Source organism: Phyllobates terribilis, unplaced genomic scaffold (assembly GCF_046119375.1).
Source record: "Phyllobates terribilis strain yellow unplaced genomic scaffold, ASM4611937v1 Scaffold_5__5_contigs__length_657084704, whole genome shotgun sequence".
NCBI lineage: Eukaryota > Metazoa > Chordata > Amphibia > Anura > Dendrobatidae > Phyllobates > Phyllobates terribilis.
Genome location: NW_027362765.1, coordinates 518,363,323 through 518,380,759, shown reverse-complemented (window position 1 = coordinate 518,380,759; position 17,437 = coordinate 518,363,323). Strand labels below are relative to the sequence as shown.

General features: G+C 42.3%; 1 protein-coding gene across 2 annotated transcripts in view; it reads right to left on the bottom strand.

Moving 5' to 3' along the window:
* The window catches only part of LOC141273618 (uncharacterized), a 135,484-nt gene that overhangs the window by 63,881 nt on the left and 54,166 nt on the right, over positions 1-17,437 (bottom strand). For both annotated transcript variants that reach the window (XM_073685700.1, XM_073685701.1), the window contains exons 8-11: positions 14,056-14,194; positions 10,614-11,438; positions 5,849-6,027; positions 2,316-2,463 (exon numbers count right to left, since the gene is read on the bottom strand). In XM_073685700.1, coding sequence (XP_073541801.1) covers positions 2,316-2,463; positions 5,849-6,027; positions 10,614-11,438; positions 14,056-14,194 — 1,291 coding nt within the window. The remainder of the gene's footprint in view (positions 1-2,315; positions 2,464-5,848; positions 6,028-10,613; positions 11,439-14,055; positions 14,195-17,437) is intronic.

The following is a 17,437-nucleotide window of genomic DNA, read 5'->3' as shown; positions in this document are numbered from 1 at the left end:
CATTAGCATGCAGCACCTCCTGTCCCAGGCCAGTAGGGAGAGCAGGCTGCCCCTATAAAAGCTGGAACTGGGGCAGGGTTAGAGAGACCAGAACCCACTTCTGAAGTGACCAGAAGGGTTCCTTAGAGGAAGGGCCAGGTCAGCAGCAGCTGAGGAGTCCGTGAGGCAGAGGAGAGACTGCAAGCCAGGGACAAAGGCGACGAGAGCCGGTCCTGGCTGAGAGAAGTACGCAACCGGACATTGGGGTCCGAGGCTGTCAGAGTTGCAAGCCCAGCAGCAGAGAACCAGCCCGCGAGGGATTTCAGGTCCCTTGGCCTAAGAAGCCTGGAGGCTCCACCACACAGAGGGACCAGTACAGCAAGGAGAAGCAAAAGGTACCCAAGGCCCGAGTCGCAAGCCATACAGGCAAAGTACACGGCCTGCTCAGGGACGTGGGCTATTACACCACGAAAAGGGGTATGGTCAGCAAGAGCATAGAGAGAGAACGGTAGGCCTACACACTCACCCTGACCAGTGTGACTCGCCCGAATGCTCTCAGATACCCAGGCCCACCCCTAACCGGTACTCCTCTTGGGTCAGTAATAACATCTGCAATAAAGACCCTGGACTGTTTGAAGAGGACTCTGAACTCTTACTATTGCGGCCTGCACTATCACCCCCAGCATTCACCTACACTGCCCTGAGGCTACACTCTTCCCGTGGGGAGTTATCCTACCCCTGTGCTGCACATCAACACCAGCCTCAGTGGTCTGCCTAGCAGCGGCGGTTATCCCTTACCGCAATCCACGGGTGGCGTAGTCGGACATTCAAAACACTGATAAATAGACTGCCACCATTTGGTCTAACCACCCTGAGCCACGGGATCGGGTTGCCACTACTACCCCCAGCATCGTACAGAAGCCCGGTTCCGGGTACCCCACGGCCCAGGGGGCGAGTCATGATCATATTGATGGAAAAATAAAGTTATGGCTCTGAGAACAAGAGGGCCAAAAAACTAAAACGCAACAAGGGAAAAACCCAAGGTTGGGTGATGGGGTTAAAGACGGAAAGTGAATTTGTTGAAGTGCGGGAGGCAAGAGGATCCATGGAATTTGGGGAAAATTTCCTGCCAGATATGATCAATTTTTTCTTTGAAATAAGTGGCCAGATCGTCATTGATGAGGTTGGTGATGGAGGCCTGCACTATAGGACTGAGAAGGGAAAGTGTCAAAGAGTTGTTTTGGATTGTTGGAGCAAGATATGATGAAGGTAATGAAGTAGGCTTGTTTGGCAAGATGAAGGGCAGAGTTATATGTTTTGATCATGAGCTTATAATGGGTGAAGTCTTCTGGCACAAGAGATTTTCTCCACAGATGATCAGCTCACCTGAAGCACCACTGGAGTAAACGTGCTTGCAGCTTGTGCTAGGGTTGCTGTCGTCTGTGACGGTTTGTCCTGCGTGTAGAGGGTGCCGCTTTATCAATGTCACTTTCCAGTGTATAGTGTATCAAAGTTAGTTCAGGACAGGAGAGGGAGGAGATTGGGGGCAAATGATGACTGTAAATTCTTCATAACTTTCTGGGTTAGCTCTGTTGCTTACAGTGTTCAAATATTTCCAAACACAAGATCTACACTATATGGAGTTTAGATATCTAAGTATGCACCACGGTCCTGAATCCTCATTATTATTTCTCCAATTTTCTGAATTAATTTGCTCCTTTTTAGTGGCTATAGTATTTGCGCCTTATTAAACGTTTTGCCCCTCTATTATTTTTTATCTCTTTAAGTTTTCCTTGACTACATATCCAGATGTTTTAGATACTGTAGATTCGTGAAACCAGACTTTAACCAACTGTAGCTTTTTTTTTCTCACTCCAGTCCCCGCCAGGAGTAAATTTTCAACTTGGCGCATTTCTGCGACATTTTAAAGGATTTGCGACTTTTGGTGCTAAAAAGTTGCACTCAGTGTTTAAAAACAAAATAAAGAGCATTTTTTTTATTTTCGCCATATTCATGAACTGTGTTCACCACTTTGTAGAATTTGGGGCAAAAAAACCATCCGCAAATACCACAAGACAAAAAAAAGAAAAGTGACTTTAATAGCTTGCAAATGATGAATCGGGCCACATGTCTCTATGGAGTTTCTTCCACTTTTCCTAAGAAATTGGTCCTAATATGGAAATTAGATTGTAAGTCCTTGGAGTATGAATATATAAGAGAGTAAAATAAATAAATATGAAGGACAAATGTTATATACTGAAACTTTATACTGTATGCTTGAGGAAATATCTACCGTATTTCTTTACATAGAATGAATTGGTGAACATTAAACATACCCAATGTACTTTTTAAAGAACGCAGCTCTTCCAGTATTGATAGAATCGGCATGCGATTGCTTATTTTATGATTTAAGCTGGCACTTAGAATTTTACGCAAATCAGGGAGAAAACAGCCAGGTATCTGGGGTGTGTGGCATGAAGTAATCTGGACAAAAGAAAGAAATGACATTTAAGAACTTCATATACAGAAGTAAGGTTGGCCCATAGATGAGCATTCTAAATTGACATTTCCATTAATGAACATTGAAAACATTGCTAATCCTGCAATAGTGTGGAGCTTGCACTCCAGGCTTTTCAATTCACATAGATCAGGAGTAGCTGTGTACTGGTTTGTAGCCTTTGAGCGAAAACAACAATATCACCATCTACTGATAGCAAACCAAATCTTTAAATGTTAATCGACTGAAATAGATATTAGGGAGTTAAAAAGGGTCTGTCTAAAAATAAACATAAGACTACGTTCACACTTAGATTTTTTCACACGCAGCTATGTTCGCAAGCAGTTTATGCTGCGTTTTTTTATGCAGCCAAAATCTGCTCTCTTGGCAATAAAACCGCTGTGTTCAAAACACCTATTTGTTAGTGTTTTCACTGTGTTTTTGACACATTTTGCAGTATTTTTAGTGCAGATTACGTGTGCTTTGTCTATAGTACATCTTTAATAAAGTTAGTTTTATCACCAAAAACGCTTTAAAAAAAAGCAACGATTGCGGGTTTTTTTCAGCATTTTTAACTTTCGCATTGCTTTCTATGTGTGAAAAAAATGCTGAAAGAATTAAGATGTCGCAGATTTCGAACACCCTGAAGTTAACAAAGAAAACTAGCCTGTGCTTGCGATAACTGAAATCTCATATTTTTTGCTGGTACTGTAAAAGCAGCTTTTAATTTTCATAAAAATGTGCAAACATTAAGAATTTGCTGCGTTTTTGGTCACATTTTTTCTGAACAGTTTTGTCACAAAAACTAAAGGATTTCTTAAAACCTGCAGAGTGAATGAGATTCCTGAAGTCTCATATGTGTCACCCAGGGGAATATAGGGGACTCGGTACCCGGGCCTTTTACCTTGTTTAGGAGGTCACGGCAGTCGGCCCGTACTCTGGGTCTCTCTTTAAAAAGGGGTTTTAGTAAACAGTTTGTCTCGTGACGCCACCTGTGGTTTCCGGTAATGGTTACCGGCGCTGCTGCAGACCTCCAGGGGTGATGGGATGGCAGCTGGGATGTTCCTGCTCCCCACAGGTGGAGCAGGCCCCCGGGGCAGTATAGGTGCAGATGGTGGTGATGCTGGGGCTTGTAGTGCAGGAGAGATGGCGCAGCAGGAGTAACTGACAGAGACAGGGGATTCGCTTCAGTACCTTTACTGGTGCGGATGTCAGGTACCGTCCAGGGTACTTGGTAGGAAGGGTGCACTTCAGGACTTCTCCCCAGTGAGCGGGTATAAGGCCTCCTGGTCCGTGTCTCCCTCTCTCTAAGCTCCTGGCCAGCCTGCAACTGGGCATAGCTTCTGTGTCGTGCTGTTCCTTCACCTGTCGCTTGGTAGTAGGAGCTTTTTCTGGCAACCACTATCCCTGGACGCCGGGGCCTTTGTGGTTCTTAGTCCTGTCAAGGGTTTAGCTTCAGGTCAACCAGGGACTTGTAGTCCTCCTGGTATGCCGGTGATCCCTACTGGGTATAAAGGACCCTGTAGGCGCGGACCCGATATCCGGTTCGTGTCTTAGGGTGAGCCTATGATGCTCCTCTGCCCCCTAAACTCCTCTCTCCTCTCCTCTTTACCTCCAGCCACACTCGGGGCCCTCAATACAGCAGCAGACGTGCTGCGTCTTCACTGCTCTCAGTGGCAGCACACTCTCTGAACAACTCACTGACTGCCTGGCTCCACCCTCCATATATATATCCCTAACGGGCTCCCTCTGGTGGTATGAGGTGGAGGGGTGGAGGTGTTTGGTTGTAATGAGGGCCTCTTCTGGAGAAGTCCATCCATGCACCCTTTTGGGTCCTGTGGTACCTGTGAACAGCAGGGTGCCACACATGCATGCGTTGCTCAATCTTTCCTTGCAGATTTGAAGCAGTTTCATATCTGCATCTTGTCAATTCTTTCAGCATTTTTGCAGTAATTCTCACTTAGTCTAATGAATGGGAAAAACATATCAAAAACGCATGCAAAAAACATGTAAAAAAAAACATCAAAAACTTGCTTATTTTATGCTGCGCTTTTCCGGCCAACACATTGGTATTTACAGAGGATTTTTCGGCTGCAAATACTGAATGTGTACACATACCCTAAATGTGCTTTAACCCCTTGGTGAAGGCCGCTGCACATAAGTAGCAGCCATGCACCATCACTATATGGAGTCCGCTCCATACAGTCTGGATGCCAACTGCGTTATATAACCAGCACCCTAGTGTAACTCATGCAATTGGAGCCAGCTCCCATAGCAAAAGTTGAACCTCTTTAGTGTGGCTTTCAAAAGTGACAACATCATTAAATAGGTTTTAATGGCAGCTGTCACTTCTAGTGACTATTCGCCTCCCCAGCACAAAGTGATTGCTGGGTGTCAATTAGTTGCCATGACAGTCATCGACCTACTGAAGGCCCTTGTGTCTGACATTTTAGCACTACTATGAAGCCCAGTCTCTAGCTGGGCTTCACCGGAGATTGTCATTTACACAGTGCACTGCAATACAAAAGCATTGCTGAGAGCGCATGTCCAAGTCCCCCAAGACTAATTACAAGTGTAAAACATATTTAAAAAAAATATATAAAAGTTTAGATCTTCTCCTTTACCTCAAAAACAAAATAATAAAAAAAAATAGTATATTTGGTTTTGCTGAGCGTGTAATTGTCCAAATTCTGAAATTATAATATATATATATATATATATATATATATATACTGTATATATCTTCCATAAGGGGAACGCTGAAACAAAAAAAAATTTAATTCCAGACACACTTCAACCAAAAAAGCCACAGAAAGCATGCAAGATGATTTCAAATTAAAACAATTTTTTTTTAACGTATATATATAAAAGCACAGAAATGAAAAATTGCCAGATCATTAAGGGGTTAAATATTAAGTTATATAACTTACTAACATACAGAACTTCAATTATGCCAGATGCTCTAACTGTCTGGAATCAACTAAACAACAGGAATCGGCAGCTCCACTGCGGATCATGTACTCAACTGTACTAACTGCGGATCATGTACTCAACTAAGGAGAGTTGCTGTGGCGTCAAGTTATCAGTGCCGAGTGTGAATGTGGCTGGCTGACTGCTCATTACAAAAGGAAAGCCAGCTCTCTTCCCTGTCACAGACAATGTCTACACAGGTGAGAAGGCTTAGCCATTGAAATGAGCAGCCAGCCATTCATTTTCGCGCACAACATTGGTCACATGCCTATACAGGAGACACGTCTGCAACAAGCACGAGACCAGATGTTGTGCCAGGACCAGGGGCATAATGATCACAGTATAGAGGGTGACCTCTATTACCTGTGATGCAGCATGAAATCATATGACAACTTAACATACCTCTCTTACAAATAAAGAGGTTCCCAGATGACACAACTCTTCAAATGGTTGTCTGCCATAAAGAAGGATTGAGTAAATTGTTGCTGCAAGCATCCATACTTCTGTAGATTTGGAAAAGTAGTTCCCTGTCAGCGTTTCAGGAGCGCTGAAATAAGTTGCAAGAGGTTGCTTGTAATCTCCTTAGGAAAAATGCACAATATTAAAATGTTACATGTCAAATCAACCATTACATTAGATATGTGAAATGCATTCTGCAATTTAAAGAGAACATGTCAGCAAAAGTTTGGAATCTAAAATAAAGACAAGACTGTAATGGTGCTATAATACCGAGTAAATTGATACCTTTGTTTGAAGTGTTATGCTAATTAGGTTTAAATGCATTGGGGCTGGACTTTTTACTGGGTCTTCTGCTGCCTGTGTATTCCCTATCCCCTCTTCCTGCCTTGAATGACTTTTTCAGTGACCTGCCTCCGCCGCCATTGCCCTGGGCGGCGCATGAACAGATTGAATTCCTGGCTGGACTACAATGAAATGGCGCCGTCCTTGCCATGGGTGGCATATACGCAGTCATCACTAAAAGAAGTCATTGAGCTATGAACTCAATCAGCACATGCGCCATCCATAGCAATGATGGCGCATGCGCAAGATTTCAAACAAAGAAGGCAAGTCACTAAAAAAGTAGTGACCTGTCATTCAGACAAGAGTGCCTTTTTTACCCAAATCCTCAATTAGAAAGTCATTGTTTAAAAAGCCAATTGTAAGAAAGCAGTGCATGATAAATGCATAATAAGTAAAAAAATGTTGAAAAATATGCATGAAATCAAAAAAGATCTGAAGCATGATGCTAGACATAAATAAAAGGGGACCCTAAATGCAGGGGAGAGCATGGAAATAGCTCCATTCATATTGTCACCAGCCAGTGACTTCCTGGGGGAAAGATGAGGAATACAGAAAGAGTGTCTTATATTCATATACAAAATACGATGTAATAATTATTGAAAATTGAAGGCGACGGCCAAGCCACGACATCAGGCACATGTCATTTGCATCATATCAGAATAAAGAACCATAATGAACCAACTCTGCATGCACAGGGGCAGCACTACATAAACAGGATCATGTACAAAGTTGGACTGATAAGAATGAAAAGGAGCAAACAGGCAAACTAAGATTTTGGAAACAGCACAGCATTTGCATCATATCAGCATCATGCACACACTAATGGAAAAGTTAACACAATGCACAAGTCCATCATCACATGCAGCACATCAAGACTGAGCATGTATTTAATAAAGCTGGAGTGACAAGGGTAGAAAAGCCCATACAGATAATATGGGCAACCCAGGCAGCCTGCCTGTCAGGATTAAGCAAGATTGCAGCATATAATTAATAAGCAATGGCTTCTGTCACACAAGTGTGTCATCCAGGGGGAATATAGGGGACTCGGTACCCGGGCCTTTTACCTTGTTTAGGAGGTCACGGCAGTCGGCTCCCAGGTCCGTACTCTGGGTCTCTCTTTAAAAAGGAGTTTTAGTGTACAGTTTGTCGCGTGACGCCACCTGTGGTTTCCGGTAATGGTTACCGGCGCTGCTGCAGACCTCCAGGGGTGATGGGATGGCAGCTGGGATGTTCCTGCTCCCCACAGGTGGAGCAGGCCCCTGGGGCAGTATAGGTGCAGATGGTGGTGATGCTGGGGCTTATGGTGCAGGAGAGATGGCGCAGCAGGAGTAACTGACAGAGACAGGGGATTCACTTCAGTACCTTTACTGGTGCGGATGTCAGGTACGGTCCAGGGTACTCGATAGGAAGGGTGCACTTCAGGACTTCTCCCCAGTGAGCGGGTATAAGGCCTCCTGGTCTTTGTCTCCCTCTCTCTAAGCTCCTGGCCAAGCTGCAACTGGGCCTAGCTTCTGTGTCGTGCTGTTCCTTCACCTGTCGCTTGGTAGTAGGAGCTTTTTCTGGCAACCACTATCCCTGGACGCTGGGGCCTTTGTGGTTCCTAGCCCTGTCAAGGGTTTAGCTTCAGGTCGACCAGGGACTTGTAGTCCTCCTGGTATGCCGGTGATCCCTATTGGGTATAAAGGACCCTGTAGGCGCGGACCCGGTGTCCGGTTCGTGTCTTGGGGTGAGCCTATGATGCTCCTCTGCCCCTTCAACTCCTCTCTCCTCTTTGCCTCCGGCCACACTCGGGGCCCTCAATACAGCAGCAGACGTGCTGCGTCTTCACTGCTCTCAGTGGCAACACACTCTCTGAACAACTCACTGACTGCCTGGCTCCACCCTCCATATATATATATCCCTAACGGGCTCCCTCTGGTGGTATGAGGTGGAAGGGTGGAGGTGTTTGTTTGTAATGAGGGCCTCTTGTGGAGAAGTTCATCCATGCACCCTTTTGGGTCCTGTGGTACCTGTGAACAGCAGGGTGCCACACAAGCTTCCAGGGTAACAAACACAGCATCTGGGCAAGGGACCAGTTACTGAGCGAGTTCTCTAATATTAGAGCAAGGGTAAGGAACATTTTTTATACCTGGTGCAATTTGAATATTTAAAACATTTTTTGGGGGCCATTAAAAATTATCAACTTCAAATTTATCCTGGTAAAACATTCAATTAACTTACTGCTAATGTGATGGCTGGACCTGGTTCTCTACATTTATAGAACTCAAGCAGTGGGAGGTCTAAAGTATATATCACATAGGAGACACCAAAACTGCTGCATATACACCACTTAGGAGACACTGAGACTGCTCGATACATCACATAGGAGACACTGAGACTGCTCGATACATCACATAGGAGACACTGAGGCTGCAGTATACATCACATAGGAAACAATAAGACAACTGTATATGCGTTACATAGGAGACACGGGTTCTGCAACATATACATCACCTAGGAGATACTGGGGCTGGAGCACATACATTAAACAGGAGACGCTGTAGCTGTTGCACATACATCACACATGAGATGCTGAGGCTGGAGCATATACATTACACAAGAGATGCTGGGGCGGGAGCATATGCATCACACAGGAGACGCTGGGGCTACAGCATACACATCACATAAGAGACGCTGGGGTTTCAGTATATACATCCTACAGGAGAGGCTGGAGCATATATATCACAGGAAATGTTGGGGTTGGGGCATATAGATCACATAGGAGACACTGGGGCTGGAGCCTAGCCTTCATATAGGAGACATTGGGGCTGAAGCATATGCATCACACAGGAGACACTGGGGCTGAAGCATATACAGTACATCACATAGGAGATGCTGTGGCTGTAGCACATTCATGACAGGAGATGCTGGGGCAGGAGCATATGCACCACAGGAAATTCTGGGGCTGCAGCATACAGTGGCATGCAAAAGTTTGGGCACCCCTAGTCAAAATTGCAGTTATTGTGAGCAGTTAAGCAAGTTGAAGATGAAATGATCTCTAAAAGGCCTAAAGTTAGAGATGAAACTATATATATATATATATGCATATATATATATATGTACAGTATATATATTTATATATATATATATATATATATATATATTATTTTTTTTTTTTGCCTAGGATACAATGGAAATGTGTCATCTTTAACTTTAGGCCTTTTAAAGATCATTTCATCTTCAACTTGCTTAACTGTTCACAATAACAGTACATTTTACCAGGGGTGCCCAATCTTTTACATGACACTGTATGCATCACAGGAGACACTGGGGCTGCAGCATGTACATCTCAGAAGACATTGGGGCTGCTGTCTTCATCTGTGGGACTAGAATGCAGAGCGTGCTGACTCCACCTGCAAAGTAAGGCCTGACATTGGCACTGGCCAGTACCAGGACATAATCCTGCATTGCATGCGATTCAGCATTCAGTAGTGAATGCTGTGTATCCATGCTCAAAGTATAAGAAGGTGTTAAAGGCACAGTCATCACGAAGAATCTGCCCAGGGCCTGGAGAAAAGGATGCCCCACACGTATTAAAGCATACTCTGAGATAAAGTTATAAAGATGGTGGGGTGAAGCTGAGTAAAGTGAAATGTAAAGCACTGAAAGACAAAGTAGAGGAGGAAAAAAAAACAATGGACAGTGAAATTGTCATAGTAATCATGCTGGCAATTCTAGAACAAACTCACTCTTTATGGGGCATCTGAACGGTAGGAACAATCTAACTTGTTGTATGGGACTCTTTGGTTACTTGATATATCCATGCTGTATATGCTTCACTTTAAAGGTGTGTATGCAGTATTTGATGATCACACTTTAAATGATAAAGTAAGTGATATACAGTTATATGAAAAAGTTTGGGCACCCCTATTAATCTTAAGCTTAATGTTTTATAAAAATTGGTGTTTTTGCAACAGCTATTTCAGTTTGATATATGTAATAACTGTTGGACACAGTAATGTTTCTGCCTTGAAATGAGGTTTATTGTACTAACAGAAAATGTGCAATCTGTATTCAAATGTGTTACTATTCTAAGAAAGACCAGATAAAAGGAAATAATATGGTGATTACGCCACTCATACTGCAGATTTGAGTTTTAGATACTGTATGCCCAACAATACCAACTCTCCACAGTCCATAATCATATGTGCATTGCAGTTTCAGAACACTCATCTGTTTTTGGAATCTACAAGACTTAAAGAATGTCAATGTATATTTTGATAAACTTCTTTTAAAGGCTATACTTCATTATTGCTGTCATAAATACCACAAAGCACAGTAGATTCTATGCTTAAAGGGACTATATAGAAGTAATTTTATATCATACCATCAACGCAGTAAGTATTGTACACTTCATTGTAGACCATGGAAGAATCATCCTTTTCCACATATGGAATGCATTTTGAATAAAGGAAATTTGACAGCTTTATGATATAGGAGCCATCTGACCCCATAGTGACAATAAAACTTGCTGGTGTGATATCACAGAGAATAATGTTATTTTCATGGCAGTGCTGAACAGCCATCGTGATACCAGTTAGTATTTCTATCATTTGGAACCACGTTAGCTGGTTTTCATTTTCATGTAAAAATTGTAATAGAGGTTTTCCATGTTCAACCATAAACAAAGGTAAGATGCCATTTGAAAAATGATTCTTCTTTAGTATTACGATGTTTGCATGTCCTTGACATATGGACACAGCTTCAGAGACTTCTTGAAACCGTTCACAGGCGCTATCTGTCGAATTTGTTTGGAGAATATCATTTAATGTCTTCTGTCTTAACAAGTGTACCAGAATGTGATCATCTTGGATTGTTGCATCAAACAACAAGACATTTTCTGCAGTTGTTGGTAGTTGATCATGAACGACCATATCTGGGTAGATAATGGAGAGCTTTTCACGAATGCATGCCTTTAAGAGGTCTTCATCCACAATGATACAGCTGCTACCCAACTGGGACATGTCAATGCCATTTAAATCCTCACTAAAGAGCAGTGGCACAACAAAGTTTCTGACCTCAGTTACTGGATGATAAACTAGTTTTTTAAAGAAATGCTTAAGCATCGTCATCAGTTTTTTATCCTTTCGTTTTCCATCTTTCAGGAATTCCCACATCATCTCAAGTAGTTTTACACTTAATGTTAATTCACCTGAAATTAAGCAAAACATAATTAATAAAAGGGGATTAATGGACTGAAGACAGGCATTCACTTGTTAACATCAGTGTTAAAGAAGTGCAGACCACGGCTGCTCACCACGTACCCTCTGGTTTTCTTCTGCATGTGTGTATATAGGGAGAGACCTGGCAGTCACAGGCAGCAACCTGTAAAGGCATGGAGAAAGCCAATCTTACCCGGTATGGCACAATGAAGATCCAAAAAAAGAAAGTCCAAATTAAAAGGTAAGCTAAGCTTTATTCCAACATATTACAAAGTTAAGACATCTTCAAGTATATCCCAACGTAGAACCTACTTTTCCTACACGTTTCAGACTGTAACTCAGTCCTTATTCATGGATAATGATTTTGATTGAATAAGTAGTGAGTTACAGACTGAAACGTGTAGAAAAAAGATAAAGAACTTCATTGGGATATACTTGAAGATGTCTTATCTTTTTAATATGTTGGAATAAAGCTTACTTTTTTATTTGGAACACAGCTGGAGGACTTTCTTTTATGGACTCGCAACAATTTGTCTGTCCAACTAAACTCCTGTGCAGATCAGTCCCCGGCAGATTTTAAAGTCTTTTTTTCTCTGACATGCCTCAGCGTTTCAGAGTCAAACATATATGGCGGAAATTGTATAGCCAGCACTTTATACATGCTGCCCCTGGATCCAGCAGCATGAATCAGCTGTCAGGTTCCCGTTTACAATGTAAATTGCTATTCTTTATTCTTGCCACATACTCTTCTGGCCTAAATACAGTATATTACACAAATAGTCATACAATGCTTTATTCGGCACGTAGCACAGATGTAGCATACTTAACATCTTATGAATCATAATACCATGATATGTCATTTGCAATGGTGCGTACTGTGTTAATTAAGTCAATATTTGCTACAACTGTACACTGGACAGCAGTGTATGGAGTGAGTGGTAACATTTATCCTTTTCAGATCGTGGTGTGACAGACTCTATAAGTTGTTTTTCCTCTATACATATTTGTGACATGTTGATAAAAGCTGCCATAATTTTTTAATTGATGGGAAACAACTACTTGGACTCTATAGTATAGACTATAATAAGAGTGAATTCACAGATGCGACCACTATGTCTGTTTAGGACAAGTTATATTCATTGAAATATGCAGAATCAAGTGTTGCAGATAAGGCACGCAGACCACCTCGCTTTTAGATAATATGACCTACATGTAAATGCCCACTTAACCACCCACTAAATCGTGATTGACTTTAACCTTGTCACCTTATACCTTGTTTGCATAAACTATTGACTAAGACTGGTTTTCCATTTATCTGTGGCATCAGGATCATTATTTGTGTCTCAAGTGATCACAACTTAAGTCAAAATGACATCACTTAACATCCAGCTTTTTTACTAGCTTCTCTTACTAGTTTCTACTGCAAAACTGGTGAGCCGGATCGAAAAACATTTGTGGTGTTTTTTTATTTAGCTCCTTGAAGGATCCAGTGCAACAATAGATGTGATGGATGAATGGGAATGATCTCATAGAAAATGTTGGTGCCCATTCCCACATCAGTGAGAATGAATGGTCAGATAAACTCAAACGAGACCTTAAAAGGGTTCTCAGAGAGTGTGATAAATATGGCGCATGTGACATAATTCAAACTGCAGCTGTTCTAGTCATGTGAACAGATATATTCTGTCTCATTGCAATGATGCTTCTCGGCTGAGAGAGGTATGTGTGCTTATGACAGCTCCTCTTGACAGTTGAGATACGTCTCCAACTCTGTTTCTTCAGCGTATAGCCATCCTGACACATGACTAGGATGACTGCAGTTTAAATTATGTCCCAGGTGCCATATTTATCACATTTTGGAGAACACCTTTAATTACCTTCTTACATTGTGGTATTTTACTCTTGGCAATTATAGTTTCCATACTGCAGTAACAGGGTCTTCTATTATCTATACATACAACTAATGTATCTCCTCCTATATGAATCCAAGATACAGCAGTGACTTTATTCACTTCAAAAGACTTTACATTCAATGTACAACCTCTTTTGCATATGAAAATGCAGTTATAATATGGAAATGCTTTTCACTCTCTATTGCTGTCTGCTTTGTAAGTTGTAAACCAGTTGTACACATTAACACAGTGCAATAATATGCAATAAAACAGAATACAGAGATATACAATGCCAAACCATACCATGTGAGTATGTACTTACACTGCACACATCGCCTGCACCTTTTCCTGTTGTAATACTCCAATTTTCAATCTTTCAACCACTCTTGGCAAACAAAATGTATGTATAATGAAAAAGTAATTATAAAAAAAGATCTTTCAAATTCTAGCCCAGCAATTAGATTACCATGGTAAGATATAAATAGGGAGAAGGAAGTGAATAATCAGGTGGTATGTTTACATGCAGGGAAGGTTTTGAATGTTATGGAAATTGCCTTTAAATTGTCTATAACCCTTTATGGCTGTATCAAATGCATTTTCCTTTTAAATTGATACTTGAATTTCAATGTATACTTTCCCATCAGTCACATAATTGGTGACTGACAATTGGGCTTTACTCTCATCCCGTCTTTAGCATATATTTAGGTCTATTTACCTTTAGTGTACTTTTCCTGAATATATTCAGTCGTCCGTTCCATCACATCTAAATAAATTTCTTGATGCTTATCTCTGACTGAAGCACAGATGTCATAGAAGAAGTGAATGTATGACTCTGTATATTTTTTCTCAAAGATCTAGAAAAATATATTAAAAAAAATATAAAATATTTTAAATATTATATATGCTGCTGGTTGTTAGTAAATGCTGGCTGTTGTTTCATAACAATATTGCTGACAGATTAGGCTCTATTCACAAGTCCATTTATCATCTGTATGTAAGAGAAACAGTATGAAAAAAAAGCTCCATTACAAACTGAGATAAAAACGGATGTGACGCGCCCCTTGGGCTGTGGGGTACTCGGTAGCTGGGCCGGTTGATGCTGGGGATGTCACGGTAGCAGTGACCCGGTCCGTGACCCAGGGCAATCAATTAAAGGGAAAGTAAAAAGGGAATAAAGTTTTTAGAGAAAATGTTTGTGACGCCACCTGTGGTATGCGGCTATATAGGGCCGCCACTGCGGTGCAGGTCCACTGGAGCTGATGGTGACGCAGCAGTGTTGGTTCAGCTCTCCACAGGCAGAGCTTAGCTCCAGGGCAGGAAATGATAAATTGTATGAGGTAGATGTTGTCAGTGCAGTGTAATGCAGGGCTGGTGATGGCGCAGCAATTATTCTAGGACACAGTGGGGTGCAGTCTTCAGGTTTTACTCACAGTTGTTCAAGACTCCAGGTTACAGTTACCAGTGTGTAACCGCCTACGTCGTCCTGTGTCCTCCGGGGTAGGGATCCAGCAATCTCTCAGGTACCTCAGGAGCGCTTAAACGGGACCCCGTTCTATGTACCTTTGCCGGTCGTCTCACTGCGCTGGCTCTCAACCTCCTGCCCTGCGCCTCACAATCAGTGTCCCAAGCCAGTGGCCTCGGGTCTTGTCGGATGACTTGCAATCCCCAGGACCCTATGTGGCCACCTTTTCAGCGATTGTAGGTAATTGTAGGTTTTGGCTGCAACACCTTGCAAATGCTGCAGCCTCCGGTTGTCTAGCTGAGCCTGGTTGGTCTCCACTAGTTTAGGGGCTGGTCCCCTCTCTCCGACCTGATCCCTCCACGTCAGCGTGAATTTGGGCGCACGGGTGGCCTCTGCACTCACCGTGCCCCTGGGATCCCTTCTGTTCCTCCTGGAGCCCTTCTCACTGCTCCTCTCTTCTCTCTTTCATTCTCCTGGGCCTCTCCCACTGGGCCCTGCTCCTTTCTCCACTCCTCCTGAGCAGAGCTCCTCCTGAGCTCCTGCTCCCAACTATCACTCTGACTCTCTGAACTGACTCTAACCGTCTCTAGAACCTTCCACCCTCTCTTTTATACTCTTACTCTCTGTGCTCCACTAAAATTCTTCCTCCACCCACCTCCTCTACCTAGTTCCACCCTCCAGCTAGAGACCAGGGACTGTGCTCTCCCTTAGGAGCAATCTCACCCTTCCCTACTGAAGTGGAGTGTATTGGATGTGGGTGTTTGGATTCCAGGTAGCACTCCCTCCTTACCTGAGAGTGGGATACCACACCTCTGGGTGAGATGCAGTACCTCTGCGGCGACTGAACTTGCAGGGGCGCCACAGATGCAACATCAAAATCAAAACTAGTGTTCTGGGCATGTGCAGTTCTAGCAAATGGATGTGATTATGAATGATATAACGGATGACCACCTATTATGATACTGTACATTCCCATAGACTTCAATGGTAAAAAATGGATCCAGTTGCTATCTGTTTTTTGTTGATCAGACAAATAAGTTGCTCAGACTATGTTTTTTGTTCCAGTTAATAAACAGATAGAAGCTGGAAAGTAGGTAAATGGTAGAAATTTTATAACACTGCTGTTCCCACTCAAACAAACGGTTCCTGTGCCAAAACATCTAATATCCATTTTTATCACCCCAAAACATCTCCAAAAACAGAAATAACTATTGGACATGTGAACAGTCTTTTTTGCCAAATCATCAGGACATTTCAGTTCTGTAACCAGTATATGTACGCAACTCTCTAACAAAAACCAGCTTTGCCAGTTTTATTCTGAAAAATTCATATCACCTGTCATAGAATAAAGACACTGAGGCAGATTTACTAACCCTGTCTAATATGAAGGTGTCATAAACCTTGGTTGCATTAATGCAAATGATGTTCATGTGCGTGTTTCTCCGAGTGTAGATCGGACAGCACTTGGACTGAACATTGCCCCTTTAAGTCTGTGGACCAATTAACACGTACAATGCTTTGCAATGAAAATCATAGCAGGCACTACTTATGTCTGGTTCTTGAATGAGTTTCCCTCAAAATAACAGGGTCCCTAAAAATTGAATACACTCAGACACAAAACTGATTTAACTCAGATGGAAAGTTGTCAATTTTTCACTGGCGGAACAAAAACAAGTTTTACATCATTCGTGTGAATACAACCTTAGATCAGACAGTCTGAAAAAGCCCAAAATATACCACTCTGGCTCATGGTGGATGATAACTTGGTGTACCTTTAGACACTTTTGTCTATGTCTATAACACATCTTGGTTTGGTAAGTTTTAGACAAATCTTTTACAATTTCGGGGGGCTACAATTCAGAAAAAATAACTTGATATTTTATTATTGGCTATGTAAAATGTCAGATCCCCTAAGGATCTGCGATTGATAACCTATACTAAGGTTAGGTCATCAGTATCAAAACAGTGGAAAAACGCTTTAAGGCTATGTGCCCACGTTGCGGAAATGAAGCGGAAAATTTGCGCTTCATTTCTGCATGTCCTTTCCCGGAAAAATGCATGCGGAATTTCGCAGGCGTTTATCACGGAATTGCCTTGCGTTTTTTATTGCATTGAAAAGGCAATTCCGCATGCGGAAACGCAAAATTAATTGACATGCTGCGGATTTTTGTGCGCATCAAAAACGCTGCGGAAAAATCCGCAGCATGGGCATAGAACTTTCGGATTCTCATTGGGGACCATGGGGTGCGGATTACTAAGCGTTTTACAAGCGTTTCCGCTGCGGAAATTCCGCATCAAATAAGCTTGTAAAACGCTACGTGGGAACATACCCTAAGTCTTACTTGTTTCAGGGCTTATAGGATATGCAAATAGTCTCTTCAGGGAGCAAGAGGACTTGAAATTTAGTGCCACCTATTGGATGTAGCAATCCTAGAAGTCAATATTCACCCTTTAACGTGCCACGTCTTAGGATAACAAGCCAAACCAGAAACTCTATTTGCCAATACGTGTTCCTGGGTATTTGCCTCTCATCAGTGCAAAGCAGTAAATCAGATTTGGCTGGGCTAGTGGTGGATGAATGGCCTTTGACAGGGGACCTTAGAGTTAACCTTATTTCTTGAGGGATTTAACGGAG